We start from the raw sequence: 20833 nt of genomic DNA on the forward strand, positions 1-20833 counted from the left end.
TAGAGTCTGGAAAGTTGCTTAATGGTGGTTGAAGCATGTTCAATGTAGACAGTTTTGCCTTGAATCATAAATGAAATGGAAATTTAAAGACATTTTTGTTGAAAAAATACATCTTAATATTCACCACTAATTATTTTTCAAGGTAATTGATAAACTACACGTCAAAAACAGGAGCTGTACTCTATCCGGTCAATTATTATTGTATATTCAGCTTCCGATATTATTTGCCTGATCTCATGTTTTATACCTTCAGATAAAATGTTTTTAACCCTATTATCATGATAAAACTTCAGATTTTTTTAAATTAATTTATGTTATTATTTTATTTGAGAAAGTTTTGGGTGATACTTTTATATCAATTAAAACATTTAGTCTGAATGTTCGTGTACTAGTGAAATAATAATATGATAAAATTAATTTTTAATTAATTAAGTATACAAGATTCCACTGTTTCATCATTATTATTAGGAACGTTTATTTATTTTCATAGAGATTGAAAAAACATTCGACAAAGCTAACAGAAGGTGGCAAATCCTAGAATACAGAGGAAAAGAAGAAAAACTAATAAAGGAGTAAAAGTTTTTTATAAACAGAAAAAAGGATGTCATAGGTATTAAATATGTTCAAAACAATGAAATAAGGATGTACTATTATTATTATTATTATTCACTTATTATTTAATGGAGGAATAAAAAGGACAAAAAGACAAATAAAAACAGTATAAAATTGGACACTGGAATATGGAAGATATTGAAGTTTGTATTATATGCAGATGACATAGTAATAATGACAGAAGATGAAAAACCCAACTTTGAACTAAAACCTAAAAATACAATCAAAAAGAACTACTAGGACGATGATAATAAATCAAAAGAAGTAAACAATGAAGATAAAACGAAAAGAATCAAACAAATAGATCAAAAGTTTTTAATCTTTAACATAGCATTAAAAGAAGATTAAAAATTGGAACAACAGATAAACAAAAAGACTGGAGCAACTAGAAGAATATGAAACGTAATTAAGACACAGTTTTTAGCCAAAAGTCCCAAAACAAATAAAAACAGAAATATATAAAAAAGTAACCATAATTGACAATAATAATAATAACTGACAACTGAATTAGAAACATATGCACTTATACAGAACAAAAAAGAAAAATATAAAGTACTGTAATGATATTTATAAGAAAAATGGAGAATAAAAGAAGATGCGACAAAATAATAACTAACATTATAAGAAAAAAGTTGATCCTAAAATAAATCTAGATAGAGAAGAAAGATATTATATGCAAATGACATAGTAATAATGGCAGAAGATAAGGAAACTTTGAGGTCAAACTTGAAAATACACAATTACAGACTACAGAAAATTAATATAAAAATAAAGGAACGACTAAGACGACGATAATAAGCCAAAAGAAGTAAACACTGAAGATAAAACTAAAAGAAATTAAAAAACAGTAGATCAAAAGTTTCTAATCCTTAGCATGGCCTTAAAAGAAGATAGATTGGACCAAAAGATAAACTAGAAAAGATACGACACAAAATAAGAAATAACATTATAAAATAAAAGTTGAACTTAAAACAAAGCCGAGGAACAACAACTAAGATGGTCATGTGAATAGGATACGAACGATCAATACTGAAGACATATGGAGAAAGGAAGACCTAGGAGGGATTGAACTGAAAAAATGAAGATGACAGGGGTGAACGAGAATCAAGATGGTAGGGGAAAACGAGAAAATTAAACAAGATACAGGATAGAAAATAATAAAAACAGCCGTAGATAAAAGAACCTACACAGTTATCAATTTCAGAAAGTCTTGCATTTGAAAATGTAGAAAAATCGTAGATGTAGATAAAATTACGTTATTCATATTGACATGGTGATATTCTAGACCTAACACTAAATTCCTTCTGGCGAAGCATTACATCACATCCAGAGTAGGTTGGGTTGATTATGATAATACAAATTATTGTTATAAAATTGTCTAAATCATCATCCTAAAATAATAGTGGACTTTCCATTCATATAATCTGCTGTAATAGATTAAATAAAAAAATAGTTGTTAACATACATTCCTTTGTTCGGGTTCGAGAATGGTCCACAATTTAGGAAACATCGATAACCAAACGTGTTCAGCTAAAGCCGTATCCATATGACATAACTGCGCCGTAGCTAACAAAAATCTATCGGTAGTAATATTTCTAGCTATCTCTGTAGATTCGTAATCCTTTTTCAACATCTTAATCGTTTCTTCTCGTATCACTGGTTTTTCTTCAACTAACGGATTCGCATCTATATTACTCAAATCGACGTCGAGCACTTCTTCTTTCATTTCCGTTGTATCGAAATCGGAATTTTGAAACTGTCGTCTACTAAATTCTTCTCTTTTTTGTTTATCCGGTATAACCGAGGTAATAGCAGGAAGAATACTACTTTCGTGAGACATTCTGATACCATCCCCTTTAAACAAATATGTATATTGTAAGCAGATTGCCAATAGAGTTGTTAATTATAAACCGTACCTGGTAAGGCGGTGACAAGGAGCAATTCTATACACTGTTTGATCCAATAGTGCGGTCCAATGGCGTCCCAATTTTGTGAACACACTATATACAATAATCTGTCTTGTAATCTTTTACGCATCGATTCGTCGAAAACTTTGAAAAATTTCGCTCTAATGTGGGGTTGAGTACAACGTAGTCCTGCCAAAAACGCCGGTTCTAATTTTGATGTCAATTCGGTTGTTTTCAAATTTTTATCCCTAAAAATTAACAATTAAGATTTTTATACGAACATATCGTATAATTCGGTAAGCTTACGTATAAACATAGTTAACTAGTTCTAAAAATTGAGCGTTCAAGTCGTTGTCATCTTGGAAACGTTTTTCGACGTACTGCATCATTTTCACAAGTAAAATCGATTTTTCTCGTAAACTCGGAGCCTGATTTAACGTCACTACGTTCTTACACTTCATCCATTCTTCCAACATCTAAAAATTACAATATAGATTATTCAGTAATCACTTTTCCGGTAATTAACAATTACCCTTGTGATGGCTTTCATGACTTTGATATCTTGCGTTTTTTCGATTAAACCAACTAGAATCGTACCGATAAACGTTTTTCTCATTTCAACTCCCATTACTACCACTCTAGTTTTGACTAAGTCCAAGCTTAAAATCAACAGTTCGCTTGTAAGGGCAGTATTATCGCTTGTGTGTTGTAAATGTTCTTTGGCTAATCTGTGTAATACCCTCATGAATGGGGTTATCAAAAGGTCTATGTAAGAATGGTTGTTTGCACAGGCTGCTTTCAGAATCATTACGGTACCAAAAAGACTTGACGGGTTTTCTTTTTTCTCATAACTACTCAAACCTACAAAGAAAACAACACTTACATAAATTTTCACTAAACTTAAAGATAAACAAATGTATTAATTTGTTTGTATATTATCAATTTTTTATTATTCAGAAATATCCAGTATTTTAAAATCCATTTTAAAAATGATAAAAGATATTTAAAATCTATTTATAAACCTTGAGAAGGCTTTTGGAATGATATATATCCTAAAAAACGATTGGATGAAACAACGATAAACGGAATCAAAGGAATATATAAGAATACAACGAATGTTATAAGAGCAAGGCACGAGATGTGTAAAGCGTTTCAGTTGGTTTTGATGAAAGTATAAAAGAAGAAACACACTAAAAGGTGGGACATTAGAATATAGAAGATGTAAAAGTATAGTAAACAGCCTATGCAAATGATTTGGTACTAATGAGAAGAAAATAAAAATAATGTTTATAAGTAACGACAAAAAAGTACATGAAATAAATAAACAAGTGACTAGCTTTAGATACTTTGGATCTTTAATAATGGTAGATGAAAAAATCAAGGATGAAATAAAGGAGGGCGGCAGGAAGACTCTTTGGAAGTATCAAAAATACCTTCCTCGCTAAGAAAAAGATACTGATGAAATGAAAACACAATTTTTTTCGGAGCAGAAACAATACAAAGCCTAAGAAATGAGATAGAGAGCATTGAGATATATAAGGAAGCTGGAAGGTAAAACGAGTTCGTGCAGAATTAGAAAAAATACATACAGAAAAAATTTAAACTTCTACAATCAAAATAGAAGAAGCGCAGTTAAGACTGTTTGGCCATGTTACAAAAATTGAAGAAGGCAAAATAGTTAGAAACGTATACAAAGTTAGAATAGCAAAATACGCCATGAAAATCATGGAATGGGGAATGACAGAAAAAAGAACTATTGAATGGAATGGTATAAGATGGAAAGTAATGGATAGAAAAGCATGGAGAAGTGATACTACCCACAAGGGTAGAAAGCATAAGCATTAAATAAGTGGAAATATATTTAAAATTTGTTAATACTATCATTAACTAGTGTAGTTTGGTACAGGATGAGATAAGAACAGACCTAACATCCCAAAAACAGAGTGGAAATTGTTTGATATCATATTATAGGTATTAAAACTATTTATTGATAATAAATAGTTTTGATAAATAACTCATTTTATGTTTTCTTTGTGACCTACCTTCAAAAATAACTTTTCCAACTGTAGCGTACAAAATATCCAGTTCTTCATATTTACAACTAAGGTTTGTGTTTGTTCTTTCCATGGGGAACAGGGTAAACAGCTTTGTCAACAGATTATGTACTAATTTGATTACCCTGCTATTAGTTGAAGTGATACACGCGCCGATTCCTCTCTGGAGAGGTTTGAAACTTGCTAAAAACAAATTGATTCATAATTTAATTCATATAGCTACCACAAGAGGAGGTCAAAATATCTTGTCAAATGTTACATTTTATTTAGAAGCTTCAGTGAATAATCGTTACAAATTCAAGAATGTTTTGAAGGGTATAGTAGTTCATTTATATACAAAACCCCTGCCTTTAGAGAGTTTTCTTTTTCAGAAACTTGATCTCTTCATATGGTTTGATTCCTTTAAGATCAGAAACCTTACTAATGAAAACTTATTCTTGTCTATTTTACCAAATTTCATTTAACAGAATCTTAGTTTATTCGGTATTGGCTCCAAATACTCCAGTACCAGATTCTGAGGGGATTTTTAAATCATCTGTACATTATTTGATGATATTATTTTTTGAAAGTTTGTATTCCTTTTCACAGATTACCTTCTTACTTAGGTCAATTTCGTTTGCATAATTATTTTTTGATCATTTAGTTAATTAGAGTTAGAGATGATCAAGCTTTTTGATTTTTGATAGTAGACCCCTTCCTGCAAATTCCCTATATACTCTCGAGCTATTTTAACTGGAATTGAATCATTTAATTTACCTAAAATCTGATCTTTATCAAAGACGGACAAAATATAAGTCAGTAGTTCTAATGCAGTACAAATATTAGCGATATTAGCGTTGGGAGTTTCAATAGTCATTAAAATTTTATCGAAGAAAGCTAATTTCAAGTCGACATGTTGTGGCCAAATATCTGGTCTAAGTGCGGTTTTCAACAAAATAACACATCGTCTGGAAAGGAGTTCTCCTGGACTGTTAGTTACTGGATTTGCAGGATTTGCCGGAGTCGGTTCATTAATCTAAAATAAATAAAAATATAAATATACACTTAAAGTATAAATACAGATGTGACTTACTTGGCATGCTAGTCTCAGTAGGAAATTTAAAACATTATCCGTATGCGCTCTATCTATGGGTTTATTAACGTTAGGTTCAGTTTTGACTGCAGTTACAGAACCTGAAGGTCCTGCAACCGCTAACTTTTTCCTACTTATTTCATTACTATCATCTATTGATGGTCTTTTAGTTGGAACATCGGGATTCTAAATAAGCATAGAGAAAAAATTTATTATGAAATAACATAATTTATAGAATACAATTACCTCTGCATTTTCTGATTCTTCCTTTATGCCATATATTTCCCATTTGATAATAACTTCAGCTAATTCCACTGCCAACTTTCTGTGTTCTAGTGTTGCAGTTGGACTAAATCCTAATCTCTGTATAGAACTTACCATATGTTGCACCAAATTGTGTCGAACTGGATAATAAACCTAACAAAAGAATGAATAATTTATAATAGATATTAAAAAAACAATAGAAGTATAAAGAAATATGTGAAAATCAATTTTCACTGACCTTGTAGTGTTTAACTACCAACTGCAAGATATGGAACAATTGTTGCATGGAATGTCCTTCATCGACTATAATTTTCTTGGTCCAATGTGTCAGCATGGTATTTCCTTCCTCCATTCTCAATGGCATGGAAGGAGTAAGAATTTCAAGAGCTTGTCGAACAACACTTCTTGCTTCTACAGCATGTGCTTTTAGTAAACTATGAAAGACTAAAAAGAAAAAAAATATTTAAAACATCAATTTCCAGATAAAAAATTTATATATTCCAAACTCACCCTGTAGAACGATCTTCCTATGAATGGCGAATTTGTCGATTATGTGAGACAAAAGCAAATGTCCGTGATAGCGAGTAGCCGGATCTATGCAATTTTCCACCAATAAACAAGGCCAAGCGAATGTCATCAATCTTCGTAATTTAAATCCTTGTGCCTTGTTAGTGGCATCGTGATCGTGGATATGAGCACTGGCTTGTTCAACAAGAAGACAAGAAAATTGGAGAAGGGATATACGTACACAATCCGCCGAAGGAAAAGGATTATCTGGGTCTATCAACTACAAAAAAAATCATATATTACATAGTCTTCTTACTGGAATGGAGCCTCAATTTCAAATAGCCCCAGAAAAAAAATCGATGGTATTAAATAACATTATAAAAGGAGACAATGACTTGCTCCTCCTGATGATGAAGAACCATCAACTTCGCAAGCTGTTCCTACTTGTTCTCCAGGAGATGAACGGCACTCTACTTCATTAGTTCATCTCGATAACTCACTCAAATCCCCAGATGGTCGGCATGTGAGGCTCAATGGAACCAATTTGACGTATCAAGACATCCATGAAAGTATAACATCCCCAATGGGGTAATTTCACTACCAAAAACTCTTAAACAGATCGTGTAGCAAGAAGCGCTAGGTTTCACAAAATTATATCTTTCTCTGAAGACTTATCTGAGATCAGCATCTACTGAAATTTACAAAATCTACATACAACTTCATTTTACGTAGTTTCTAAAAGAAACTAAAAGAAACTACGTTTTGTTATGTTTTCCTTCAAAACCTTAAAGTCACGCACCGCAAGAGTTAAAAATTCAATCTCGTACTACTTTTAGCTTTAATCTGGTTACTAGTATCATGGGCATTTAGCTGACAGCCGAAAAATGATAAGGTGAAAAATGTGGGTCTTTGCCCCCCCTACCATATTAAAAAAATTAAAAATGGTTAAAAAAGTATACAGATGTTTCAAAAGAACCACATGGGACAAAAAATTAAGTACAAAAAGTAAAAGCATTTTTTAGCAAAAATATGGCAGAAACAAAAAAGGGAAAAAACGAATGATACAGTTAAATCAAACAGTCGACTGCATATAGAATTTTCATAGTTAGAAAGAAAATAATTAATAGAATTTTTTAACTTATGAATATTGCAGTGGCAATGAAAAGTAAATAAAATACATAATACTAATTTTCAAAAACTAACCTTATTAATAAACACAGATACGACATTGTCACTACTATCCTGATAAGGCATCGGAGGACCACCTACTAACTTGTTTGATTCCCCTCTTTCAAAACTCACAGCAAAACAAGGAATCAGTATCAGTTGTAGTACTTTCGCCTTCAGTTCCTACAAAAAAAATAATGTAAGAATTTAGACTATATCAAATTAAAATCATACTGAATACACTTTTTATATTACCACTACACCAACACTCACAACTGAATATAAATTATCTTCAGTCTCTGAAGACGATAACCTCTTTATCGAAACTTGCTTGTAATTGTGAGAGCTGGAGTAGTGGTGTTTTCAATATCAATGGCTCCAGAAATCGTTCCGATTTGAATTAAATCAATTTTACCTGTGACATTTCATTAGAAGGAAACAATTCTACGAATCTAAAGAATGCAGATCTCTTCCATTCTACCGTATAATTTTGAGCGACTGTATTCTCCAAAAAATTCCTCAGGAATTGAAACTCCGGCAGGAATCGATCAACAGTTGCTCTCAGAAGTTGAAATAACAAATCTATATCCGTAGGATGGTGACAAAAATAATGTAACAAAATTTTGACGACTAGTTTCGGTTCCTTCCAGTGTGTATATTCCAATTGCTCGATATTTTTGTGTCTTTCTTGATACGAATCATCACACCAGATTTGTTTTAGAGCTTCGACTAACTCTTGTTGAGTGGATAACCATTGTTCGTCATATTTTATTAACAGAGATAAAATTCTGATGCTTTGGTATTGCAATTCGTTTCTTTCGGATATGTCTAAAGTGAGGTTGATATAGTTGGAAAGAAGCATCGTCTTCAAGCGTTTTGTCGTATTTGTTTGGATGCAATCTCTAAATATTTTTCCATCTTTATTTTTAATGAGATACTCTAAATAGCGACTGAACTGTTTATCTTTGATATACCGGTCACTTAGGAACATCGCGAGTGTTTCACCAGGATACCTAAAACATAAATGAAATAATTTACTAAGTACTGAATATTCTTTTTCAACAGTATTAAATAATGTATTAAATGAATCCCTATCAACAGTGGGTGTCTCTGTATTCTGTATTTTAAGGTAACATAGAAGGCTTTGGTGCTTGTATTTAGGAAGTCAGTTACAAAATAACTGGTCAAATATCTTAAAGACTTTCCACAGGAATCCTAATATCATTTAAGGGTCATATGGTGGTGGAATAGAAGAATGTTACTAACCTGATTAGGAATTTCATCAAAACATCCCTGAACGGACTGCTAGCTTCTATTCCCATGGCTTGTTCCGTTTCCAAAATCAAAGTACACAATTGGGTTATAAATTTAGAAGAAGCAGCAGGTGTTTGATGGAATATACTGATAATAGTAACAATTTTCTGTTCTTCATCGCCTTTCTTGGATACACCGTTACCTTGATTAGTCTTGTAAATTTCCTTAAGGTTTTCCATTAATTGTTTTAAAATTTCCATCAACTGTTCGCATAATTTTTCGTTAAAAACATTAGGAAACAATTGCGTTAAGTAAGATAACATCTGTACACCGTTTAGAGTGAGATTTTTAACATCACCTAACGTCATCAACAGCGGTCTAACTGTCTGATGTACTAGTTTGTTTTCAACAGGATATCCGGCAATGAATTTCTTCATACATTCAAAAGCCGTTTCTTGTAATTCGGCATTGGGTTTTTCTAAAGCTTTATATAACACTTGAAATATATCTTCTCTAACTTTATCCAGGTAATAAGACGCCGCTAAAACCCTTAAAGCGCTTGTCCGCAGAGGGATGAAATTGGTGATGGATTTATAACATGAAAACGTGTTTAGTTTGTTGTCTTCAGTATTGCACAAAGAAAGAAGATCTTGAATAAATAAACTGTGTTCTTCAATATTCATGTCTGAAACATTTATTAATTCAAAATTATTATATCGTTATATATAATGATTTTTTGTACTTACTGATTGTAAACAAACGGGGGTTTAGGGTGGTGCAAAATGTGTTCCCATCCATAAGAGCCATTTGTGCTATAGCAGGTTGATGTTTGAGGAGGTGCTTTTTGGGAGGCACCATATCAGCCAAAACATCTTTGAAAGGTTCCATAACTGCCGTTACAGTTTTGTTTTGTTTTTCGGCTAATAACTGTAATGATGCCATGGACTAAAACATCAATCATATTAATTAAAAATCACTGGATATCATCTAATAACCTCACCTGATTTCTAACCATTGTATGAGGACTTGTAACTTGTCTAACCAATTCATGAGTCACCTTATTTAGAGCCTCCTGTTGTAGAGTTCTTGTCGCTTGATCTGAACCCTCCGGAGGCGGGGTGACGCACACGATGAGCATTTTTTGTAGGTTATCTTTCGCCATATCCAGTGCTCCGCTGGAAACTTCACCTGTTAAATCCATCATAACGAATAACAGAGCTTTGAGGAACATGAACATGTGTTCGTAGATCCATTTTAATGCACAACGTTCAAACATAAACTTGATGGCGATACAACCACCAAGTTTGGCGTACCAAGCGCGTTCGTAACAGAGTGTACACATCTTTTCGGAAAGATATTCGATTAGAGGTAGACGACAAGCCTAAAATAATCAAAATTAACAAAGCAATTAAAGTAAGTCGAATTTAATAATAATAAAAGATCATTAAAATATTAACATACCATTTCTTTGCTTCCTAAAAGTGTAGATGCAGTATCAACGATCAGAACCAGCCCTAAATGTCCTGGTTTACACAATTCTCTTTCTTCATGGCCCATTATAATTGCTAAAGCATCAACGAGAACAAGAGGATCCAACGTTACTTGTTTATTAGGTCTATAAGACGAAATACGAAATAATCTTTTCAGTAACTAATTTGTATTCTGTCGGAAGTATTTGAAGACAATAATTTGGTTTACTTACTCAGGACTGTAAGCAAAAGCTCCTGATTGTTGAGCAACAGCTACCATAGTATAATGTCGTACAAGAGACACTAGAGCTGGAATTACTGTCTCCCTGAGTTCTTTTATAGCTGCACCCACAAACATACCTAGAACGATACATTGTTTGCTACTGTTTACACAATATTTATTACCAATACATTAACACTGACAATTGCATTATCTGATTCGATAACCAAGTCATCAATGATCAAATTGGTTCTTATGGTGTAATCTGCTGACTGGTTTTAATCTTATTGGATCTCTTCAGAGCGGTCTATCACCCTCTTGTTCCGTTAATTAAAACTAGAGGACAAGACTAGCTACTCAAGGATCTAGTGCTTATATATTTTATTGTTCAGTTGACAGGAATTAAATGATGAAAAATTATGTATTTTTAATTTACTTTGAGCTTTTGAAAACTTGGTTACTCAAACGTTCGTCAGATAATATATTTGTTATTTTTGAAAGATTGGATACAACCATAGAACAAATCTTTAGGAAAAGCCACGCCATAAATCAAGCACGCCATAGTAAAATACTAATTAAGTAAAAAAAAATTTGGTATAGTTATAGTAAAAAGTGTGTTTTTCATTAATATCACTAATACTTTCAAAAATTCCAACTTATATTGTTTACCGAAAAATAGTTGGTTAAAAAAAATTCCAGTATGTCAATATATAAAAATAACTATATAAATACGAGCAAACGTTCAAAAATAACACGTTACTTGTTATGTCATGATAGTACGACAACCTCGACATAAGTTGGTCGTGGTTCACTAGGAGGCTAGAGATCCATAGTGTTACCCTTTATATTCCATAATTTGGAAATTAACTAACCACTCTCCTACCTTTCCCATTTTTATAAATTATTTTTTACTTTTTCTATGTCTACCACCACACCTACGGTCCTCAAAGAAGCCCTGACCTCGTCGGCGTCTGCACCTCCTCACACCTAGCTCCTGAAACATAGTCAAGACAGTCGCTCGCCCTCGGGCATCTGCCGGTACATTTTGCGCACCTCCCTCACCTCAGGCATACACTTTCTATTTCTAATTCTGCTATTTATTGTCACTCTCTAATTCTGGAGTCTTATACTAACTCCATAATGTTCAGTCATCACTCTAATGGTCTTCTGGATTGAATTTTATTATATTTTGTGTTTTCTTTTCATTGATTCTTGGTTAAATCGCTCTGGATAATGTGCAATTGGTTTCGTTTGACCATATATCCTTATTGTCTTTTCAGCATCCTCTCTCCTCGATAATTTGCCTTACAGTTTCCTTCCACTCCATAGTATCCAGGTATCCAGCAGAAGTTTACTTTAGTATCACGAATCCCCCTACAGTGCCTCTAGACAACACATCACCACTTTTGATTTTGTTGTATTTGATGCTGTTTTTAAAGCTACCTGTTTAGATTGATTTTTTCCTTTTTGATTTGCCACTTTCCCTTATTTATCTGGCACCCTCCTTATTACAGAAATATCTGCTTGTTGCATATTACATACAGTTTCCAGTCTGTACGACTTTTGAATGTTCAGTTCCTTGGACGACGAAATACACAAACTCCTATTCCATTTTTACCAATCTATCAGTGAAGATCAAGATTCTTTTATTCTTTATGACAGATTTTTAATTCTATTATTTTCATACTTTCCTTAAAGTTTATTTTTTTATCATAGTCACCAAGTCCAAAAAGACACAAATAGGTTTGAAGGTTTAGATTAAATTAGGCAGCGCCGTAAGTGACTTATTAGGCACTACCTTTATTAAAAAAACAAATACATGTAGGACTTAATTGAGTTTTGTCAATCTATAGATCGGCTAATTTTATATCGAGTGGTGTGAATGTATGAAATTGCTGACTTGTGACTTTTGCCAAAACAACGAAGATATATTCTAGGCTAAGAAATCCATTATTTTTCCTCCTTTTTTATCCGTTTCCTTTAGGATTGTTTAATTTAGTTGTTAAGTAGGAAAAAAAGTAACAGAGCATACAGGATCCCTGAGAAGGAAGCACTGCACAAATATTAAAGTCTCAACATGTATTTCAATCTGTTTATAATAAAAATCGACTTTTACCCGTAAGAGCAGTTTGGTGAGTTTCCCTTGCTTCTTTAAAAATAGATTTATAAGTGGAACCTTTGATATTGGGTATGGTGTTGGGATCTTGGAAACTGGGATGTAAAAATAGATTGATCAAATTATTTTCGTCGTCGTCTAGACTTCTAGAAGCCGTTAGATAACAATTAATGACCTCCCAGGCTTGTTTCCTATAGAAAGGATCTGTACTACTCTGTTTAAGAGCGTTGAATGCCGTTTCTATGACCTAAAATAATTGGTATTATAGAGAATTATAACACGCAATGAAGGTAATACTTACTTTCGATACGGGGAACTCTATTTCTTGATATTGATCGTTAAAACGAGCTAGAATAGCAGGTGGATCGAATTCTGTGGATACATAATCTAATTTTTGTGGTTCTATCATCATTTTTCGGTTACCACCGCCGAATTTACCCAGAACCCTGAAAAAATTGGTTTTAAAAATTGCTTCTAGTTGAACAAATTCGTATCTTACTTGAAAGCCACTTGTGCAACTTGATCGTTATTTCTTAATGTTCTCCAAAGCGCTTGCATTAGCTCGGCTCTCACGGGTTGTATATGTTCGTATAGAAAATCATGTTGTAGATTATCAACACATAGCTCTAATGTTCTCAAACCCTTAAAGAAACGAAAACAATTATAAGGTAAAATAACAATAAGGATTAAAAAGTTTACCTGACTGATTAGAACGTGTGATCCGTTTAGAGCCGATACTAATGGATCCATTAGCATGGGCAAATAGGGTAATAAAGAACTCAAACGGACCGGAACAGTCAAACATAATTCAACAAATAAATCTTTCATATGTTGTTTATGTAATCCACTTTGTAATCGATTTAATCCTTCCAATAGATTTGGCAATAATGGTAAAAATTCTTGGTACAACAAATCGTGACTTCCACCTCCTATAGATCTGAATAGAGCACGTAGAAGAAGGAAGTAGTTATATGGTTCCATAGCACTCATGGCTAGCTCCATAGATCTGGAAATAATAGATATTTAAGATTATGGAACGAGCATGGGAAATAGAAACCGAAGGAGAGGTAATGAGGAAAGAAAATCCTAATGTATATAGTAATTTTATGTAAATTAGTTTGCTTGATATCATATATAAGACTAAAAAAGTTAATGAACCCAGAAGCAGGCACTTGCTTCTGGAGATAACCTAGCAAAAACAACGATTATTATGATCTCTTCTTGAAGATATCAGAATATGAATCAACTCATGAAGGTATTGAATGATTAAATATGGGAACAAGTCTAAAATTATACTTTTTATACATAGTTGTTGCTTTGCAGTTATTATAATATTGATTTCAGATAATTTCCATTTACCTGTTTACGATCTGGTGAAGATGAGGCCTTAACATATTTTCATTTTCTTGGGGGAACAAAGATACACTACCAAAAACTAATTTGAACAATCTTAAATATAAATTGCTTCTTTCCAAATTGGAGCCCATTTCCTCCATTCTTTCCAACAGATATTCAACAAGGACTGTTGCAAATATAGGACTAGTAGTGGGATTAGCAAGGAGAGTATTAGGTACTGTTTGTAATGTGGGATTTTTATAGACTCTCTTTACCAAATATTCAATAGTTGTTGAAAATATTTCATGGAAAGTTTGGGCGTTCATCATTGAAAACTAAAAAAATAAATTTATAAATTAAAACAATACTGAAAGTATAATTGTTTATTGATTGTACTAACCACACCACTAAAATGTTCGAGTACTTCTTTTTCTTCTTTACTCCTGACGTTCTGTTGATTCATTCTTTGTGGTAACCCTGCTTGTGTCGAACCCACGTTCAAGGTGTAAATATCAAGTGCCTGTAAAGCCCATTTTACTAAACGCACAAAAACAAGCGTTTCGTGTGGTGCAAAATGTTTAGATTGCACTGCCGTTTGTCCGGTACTAGTTTTACAAGCAGAACAACCCCAAGTAATAGTTTTAACGCCGCACACCAAAGTTTTTACCAAACTTCTATAGTCGGCAACGTTACAATTATTATTTTGAGGAAAACCAAATTTGGATTTTTCTTCTTTAGGTGGGTTACCTCCTTGAGCGGTTGCTAAAGCGGATTCCAGTAACTCAGCTGGGTTTGGTTTAACTTCAGGATCTGGTTTTTCTTGCGACGTTTGGTTTTGAGCTTCTTCTTTCCTTTGATTGCTAAAAACGAATTCAATGTACAAAACATATTTCCATAAAACAAATTTTATGTACCATTTATTGGTGAGAATTGGTAACTGAATTTTTGCTATTGTTTTGAATTTTAGTACAAACACTTCAAGCATCCGCATCAATAATTCTCTTCCTTCGTTGCTATTTTCTGCTTCTGATCTTATACGAATACAATCCACTAGATTCAAAAGTAATTTGCACGACATGGTCTGGATTCTGAAAGATATTTTTGTAAATCAAATCAAAAATAATAAATGATTAACAAGATAGAAAAAAATATATTTTTAACAAGCAAAACATCACAAAAGATGGTGGATAAAAGACATACAGAGGATATTACAAAGAATTTAAGCAGATAAGGGAAATTGGAGGAGAAGCAAAACAAAAAAGAAATTCAGAGATCTATGGTGGAGAGGAAACTACAGAACAGTGAAGCTGGAGGAGAAGCAAAACAAAAGAAGGATTCAAAGATCTATGGCACAGAGAAAACTACAGGGAGTATAAACAGAAGAGTGAAATTGGAGGAGAAGCAAAACAAGAGCAAACTACAGAGAATCTAAGCAGAAAAGTGAAATTGGAGGAGAAGCAAAACAAAAAAAAAATGAATTCAAAGATTAAAGTAGTACCTGAAACAAACGATTCATTGTATACTTACGTTGTAGCCAAACTATCATCATGCACATTCTTGCTGAATAAGTGAACTGCGCGTTTTAAATCTGCCAAAGGTAGTTGCTGTCGAACGTGATGAACTAAATCAGCTAAAGTAGAATAAGCAAGAGGCCTCAACGATTCGAAAGTTGTCCAGCCTCTTCCCAATAAAACGTCTTCGTCGAACAATTGTTCCATGTGAGGTACGAATTCTGAAATAAATCAAATTGATATACAAAAAATTTATTAAATCATAATTATATTTACTGTTTCGCAATTCTGTTGCTAAAATATGCCTTGCTGCAATGAGTAGTTCCCTTCTAAGATGAGCTACTTCCATTGGGCATAAAGTTAACAGCCCCAACATTCCCTGTACCATCATCGCTGAATGATTTTGTACCACTTCTTGGTAAATCTTGATAATATAAGCGAGAAACGAGAGGGTCTTTATTTGTGCACCCATGAAATCGACAAATATTTCTTTATTAAAGGATTCTGCTTGTCTTTGCTTTAACGTTGGTTGAAGAGTGATCGTGTTCATGATTAAAGGAATAAAATCACTAACATCTTGATGTACGCTTTGTTTATACAGTTGGTACATTAGAACTACTATTATAGGTAGTTCTTGAAGTACTTTCAACGATAAAACGGCTTTAGGAATTACATAATACTGTAACAGAAGTTATAGTAAAATATATTGATGGATGAGGAAGTTGTTACTTACCGCTACTAAGGTGCCATCGTCATTTCGTACTTCGGTTTGTATAACAGTCATAGTAAATGTTTCTTTGAGTAATTCTTCTATATTAACTTCAGTGAGATCCTTCACTTTTATTGGAGGTTTGGGCTCAAATATTTTATCCATTTGATTTGGTAAATTGGAGTAGATTGATTTAACAAATTCCAAAAACTTTTGAATCTACAAGATAAAAAAATATTAATCACTTTAACCACTCAATAACTTATGAATAGGTAACATGAAACGTCATTGATAATTATTGGAATTGATTTTTTTTTAAATGATTTAAGAGGGCCGTTTTTTTTCAGCCTCCGACAGGCTATAATAAAAGACAAGATCATATGAAACAATAATTTTATTACCAACAGATTGGTACACTTACAGTTACTTTTCTATATAATCACCGAAGAGATTGAGACATTTGTCATATCTGTGGACAATCTTTTCAATACAGTCTTCAAAGAAAGTTGCCGCCAATGTAGCCTAACCGTTCAGACAAAGCAGTAATGGTGAATCTGCGGTTTTCTTCAACCATTCTGTCAACTCGTTGAACCATGTCATCTGAAACGACAGATTTGCGTCCTTGGCCCCCTTCATCATGCCACCTTTAAACTTTCGACACCATTCACGCCAAACACCATCACTCATGAAGTTTTCCCCATACAGACGACTTATTCTCTGATAGATTTCTGCAGCACTATGGTATTCAGCCTGTAGAAAACGAATCACACTTGGCGGAAGCATCAATAATGGCTGTAGCACAACGCCGACTGACGCTACAGCGCATGTCCGCTTTCTTCTGCATGGAGCGATCGGAGGTTAAAAAAACGGCCCTCGTTTGTCATTGAACTACATATACCAATTGGTCGATGATGACCTATAATGGGTGCATGTAAAGGAAAGGAATTACGGATCTGTGGGGTTTGGAGGATCAGAATATATTTTTATTTATAAAATTTTTATAGCCATGATACTAAATATGATAATTAAGGTGGATGTAGATAGATACGAAGCATTATCAATATGCAGAGTGCCTTTGACTCCTTTTTCGGTTCTATTTCATGGTACGTCGTTTCCCAAAGTTCTTAAATTGGCAATCACCTGTTGGATCGAAGAGATTTGTCAACTTTGAATCACTCATACCACTTGTAAACAGTTTTAAAAGTTGCTACACTATCAGGAAGAGACACTGTAAACAGGATTTCACTAAAGCGAATATAGTAGCAGACTGGCAAGCTGGAACTGGTTCAAACTCATCACTACTTGTTCTAATGAATGGCGGTATGAGACGTATTAGTTGAAATTGATGCAAGATAAGTATAAAAATTTATTAACTATATTATACGCTCATGTATGAATCCATATTGATTTGAAGTTACTTACTTCTGGACTAAAAGTCGGTTTATATTGCTTATGTAATTCTATGATGATTTTTAAACAAACTAAAACGTTCTCTTCGTTGTCGATTTCCAATAGTTTCAACATGAGTGATAATATTTGTTTAACGTAAGGTCTTAACGTCTCGTTGGTCGGTAATCTATACAACATCTCCAATATTAATTTTCTAACCTAAAAATTAAATTTATTTTTATTAAATTATCATCATGTTTATAAAAGTTTGTATATTCTTACTTGTTGTATATTGTATTCGGCAACGAAAAGGGGATAGCCTTCATCTAATATCTTTAAAAATATATTTACAGAGTGGTCCAAAAAGTTCGAATATAGAGCAGAATTGAGTATTATCTAAAAATGAAAAATAACATTTTACATGACAATATCCGAAATAAATAATAATTGACAAAATTGAGTATATAGAGATAAATACTAAAATTAGTTCAAAAAGTCAAAGCAAATTTCATTCAAAATAAGTCATTGTATTTAAAAGAGACCTTAAATCGAAAAGATTTATGAACACAAATATATAAAAAAAAAGTCTAAGAAGTAAGAAAGTGAATAAATATATCTATGAAGATAAAAACTTTTGTGGTAATAATATTACGAAAAAAGTTATTATTCATAAAAAGTTCTACATCTTTCATCAATAAATCTATTAAAAATCAATTTGTTTTTTTTATTTTTCTCCTACCCACATGATCGACATACATTTACAGTTGCAGAATTTTCAAAAATGCAATTTTAGCTAAACTACCCAAAATCTGAAAATATATTAAGCGGTATAAGAAAACTAAAATTTCGGGGCTCTTGGAATATATAAAGTATTGGATATATTTCAAAAAGAAAAGGCGGAAAAAATTGTAACATATGAACTGCACTGGTTTTTCCATTTATGAAATATCAGATATCAAAATTTTTTCTAATATACATTATAAAAAATTATATACTCCGTATACAACTAATGGTAGCAAGTAAATGCAGAACTTTTTGCGAGGATTAATTTTTTTCCGTCGTTTTAATAAGTAAAAAGTTTTTGCTACGACATTTTGTATATTAAAATTCGCAATTAGACAAGACGAAAGCTGAAATCGATTATTCGATTCCTCGGACCAAATAAATCGATATTTCACCCTTTAAAATCGGTATACGATTCTTTTTATTTTGGTAAAAACCATAAAATTATTTATAATTAGTTGAATGTATTCGTCATATTACGGTGTAGCCGGTTAAAGGGTTAATTATTTAAAAAGTCGCGAGATGGTTGTTTGCTTAGTTTCCGTTGCTCGATTTTTTTATAAATCGATTCATCAGGTAACGATTCGAATCGATTTAAAATCGATCTTTTATAGAAAGAATCGCCATCTCTATTCACAATACTATCAGAGTTTAACCATAGAGTTAATATTAAAAATAGTGAGAGCAAGGTGTAGGAGCTTGTGCAAGTGAGCCCGAACTGCTAATGGAGAGAGAGAAAAAATCAGTATACCTTTCTCTTATCTCTCTCTCTCTCTCTCTATTCTAATTGGATCTTCTATATTAACTGTATCCATAAAACATCAATCAAAGGCGAATAAAGGAACATAGAACAATACAAAGTTTGGTAATAAAACTATCTTAAGCTTGTGTACACTCTGGTGTCCGGGGAAACGAAACAGCAGATGTGTTGGAAAAAAATGCTGCCAAGAGTACGCTACTAGTCTTCCCAATTCCCATATCCGTGTCATCAAAAGTATAATGAACAGAAAAGCTGGAATCAGCTTAATCAACAGATAACTGGAAACCACCATCATGAGACACACCAAAACCCTCTTCAGAAAGTCTTACAAGGTACCGGGGGAAAGTTTCGCCAAATTCGAAAGAAATGAGCTGTGCACGTGCTTATGCTATTTCATACTATCAGTTTTTATTTTATTAATAACGACTAATATCTAATAATCACAAAACACTTATTTTTATCACCATTTCTTCATTTCTTTGCTATGATCTTTGCTTTGTTCTGTTTTTGCTTAATATTTCTGAAATTCTTGCTATCTTTGTTCCACTGATTGTACCCTGAATCATATAGTTATGTTCTTTGCTTCTTACTACATTCTTCCTCTTAGTATTCTTGCTATCATCTTGTTCCTTATTTACTTTGATTCACCCTTTGCCCTTTTTGTTTCCCAATAAAACCATATATGGTTACGGTAAACCGATGTTCCTTCTTTTTCTTCCAATAGTACAATTTCACTTACATGACGCTCTCTCTCTATCTTTAATATTTACTCTATAGTTCAAACCAAACATTTAAAATAAGAATCAGAGCGCCACCTGTTGGAAGGTGGATCAAAACTGATAAAACTTTTCAACATAGACCTTCGGATATGTCGTTAAACTTAAGGTTCTTTCTATATGTGATCCCGGCAGGATTGTTGCATAAAAATATTTAAATAATTTCGAAAATATATACAAGGTGAGGAATTGAAATTAATATTTCTACTAAAACAAGCCTAAAAATCCTACAAACAATTTCTTACTTCGAAATGTTTACTTAGTTCTTGGGTGGCTTTCAACTTTAGAACATCTTTACAATCTGGATCGGCAAGCATCGTTACATAGCTCTTAAATTGGTTCATTAGAGCCGTATGGGGGTGGACACCCCCCATACTGGATGTTGAAGCTTGCATTGTTGTTGCTTTACGCTATTTACATTACTTATGAATCTGTAACAAAAAAAAAAATACTTTTCACTAATTGGAATATGTACGAAAAATATTTAGTCGATAAAGTGACAGTTTCTTGAATTACTATTTAAAAATATTCTATTTCAACGTATTTCTAAAATATGCAAAAGAATTAGAAGAAGTATTAGCCATAGTTTAAAAGAAAGTTATGAAACGGCACTGAAGATGGAATAGCAAATACAAAACATTAATTAAACGTTTTATTCAACATTTCTAAGGTACTGAAACCTGCGATCATTTATAGGTTATTATAGGAGCGCTGGAAAAAAATCGAGTTTGGTGCTACTATGTATGTATATATTTAGGGTCTCATATACACTGCGTCCCAAAGGATCTATTTTGACCCCCTTTTTTGCTGCGAAACTGAAGAACCCAGTGTTTACAGCTGATCTATCAATTCCACTCCTTTTAAGAAGTCTTCGTATTTTATCTCAAGCGCTCCTTGGTATAGTTCTCTGGAGTTCCTTAGTGTTTCA

At 32.8% G+C, this 20833-nt stretch overlaps 1 protein-coding gene across 1 annotated transcript in view; it reads right to left on the reverse strand.

Moving 5' to 3' along the window:
* Positions 1 to 20833, reverse strand: part of LOC130898749 (transcription-associated protein 1) — a 70370-nt gene that overhangs the window by 9994 nt on the left and 39543 nt on the right. Inside the window, exons 2-31 of the mRNA XM_057808243.1 lie at positions 20151 to 20336; positions 17869 to 17982; positions 17620 to 17805; positions 16222 to 16416; positions 15765 to 16167; positions 15505 to 15709; positions 14892 to 15065; positions 14378 to 14837; positions 14002 to 14312; positions 13342 to 13648; positions 13142 to 13284; positions 12944 to 13088; positions 12643 to 12889; positions 10540 to 10666; positions 10299 to 10452; positions 9838 to 10218; positions 9584 to 9782; positions 8850 to 9522; positions 7999 to 8596; positions 7620 to 7766; positions 6420 to 6696; positions 6148 to 6353; positions 5892 to 6062; positions 5646 to 5831; positions 5330 to 5588; positions 4562 to 4756; positions 3052 to 3380; positions 2826 to 2995; positions 2529 to 2767; positions 2078 to 2466 (exon numbers count right to left, since the gene is read on the reverse strand). Of these exons, the coding sequence (XP_057664226.1) occupies positions 2078 to 2466; positions 2529 to 2767; positions 2826 to 2995; positions 3052 to 3380; positions 4562 to 4756; positions 5330 to 5588; positions 5646 to 5831; positions 5892 to 6062; positions 6148 to 6353; positions 6420 to 6696; positions 7620 to 7766; positions 7999 to 8596; positions 8850 to 9522; positions 9584 to 9782; positions 9838 to 10218; positions 10299 to 10452; positions 10540 to 10666; positions 12643 to 12889; positions 12944 to 13088; positions 13142 to 13284; positions 13342 to 13648; positions 14002 to 14312; positions 14378 to 14837; positions 14892 to 15065; positions 15505 to 15709; positions 15765 to 16167; positions 16222 to 16416; positions 17620 to 17805; positions 17869 to 17982; positions 20151 to 20300 (7740 nt within the window). The 5' untranslated portion in view covers positions 20301 to 20336. The remainder of the gene's footprint in view (positions 1 to 2077; positions 2467 to 2528; positions 2768 to 2825; positions 2996 to 3051; positions 3381 to 4561; positions 4757 to 5329; positions 5589 to 5645; positions 5832 to 5891; positions 6063 to 6147; positions 6354 to 6419; positions 6697 to 7619; positions 7767 to 7998; positions 8597 to 8849; positions 9523 to 9583; positions 9783 to 9837; positions 10219 to 10298; positions 10453 to 10539; positions 10667 to 12642; positions 12890 to 12943; positions 13089 to 13141; positions 13285 to 13341; positions 13649 to 14001; positions 14313 to 14377; positions 14838 to 14891; positions 15066 to 15504; positions 15710 to 15764; positions 16168 to 16221; positions 16417 to 17619; positions 17806 to 17868; positions 17983 to 20150; positions 20337 to 20833) is intronic.

The sequence above is a fragment of the Diorhabda carinulata genome, chromosome 10, assembly GCF_026250575.1.
Source record: "Diorhabda carinulata isolate Delta chromosome 10, icDioCari1.1, whole genome shotgun sequence".
Taxonomy (NCBI): Eukaryota; Metazoa; Arthropoda; class Insecta; order Coleoptera; family Chrysomelidae; genus Diorhabda; species Diorhabda carinulata.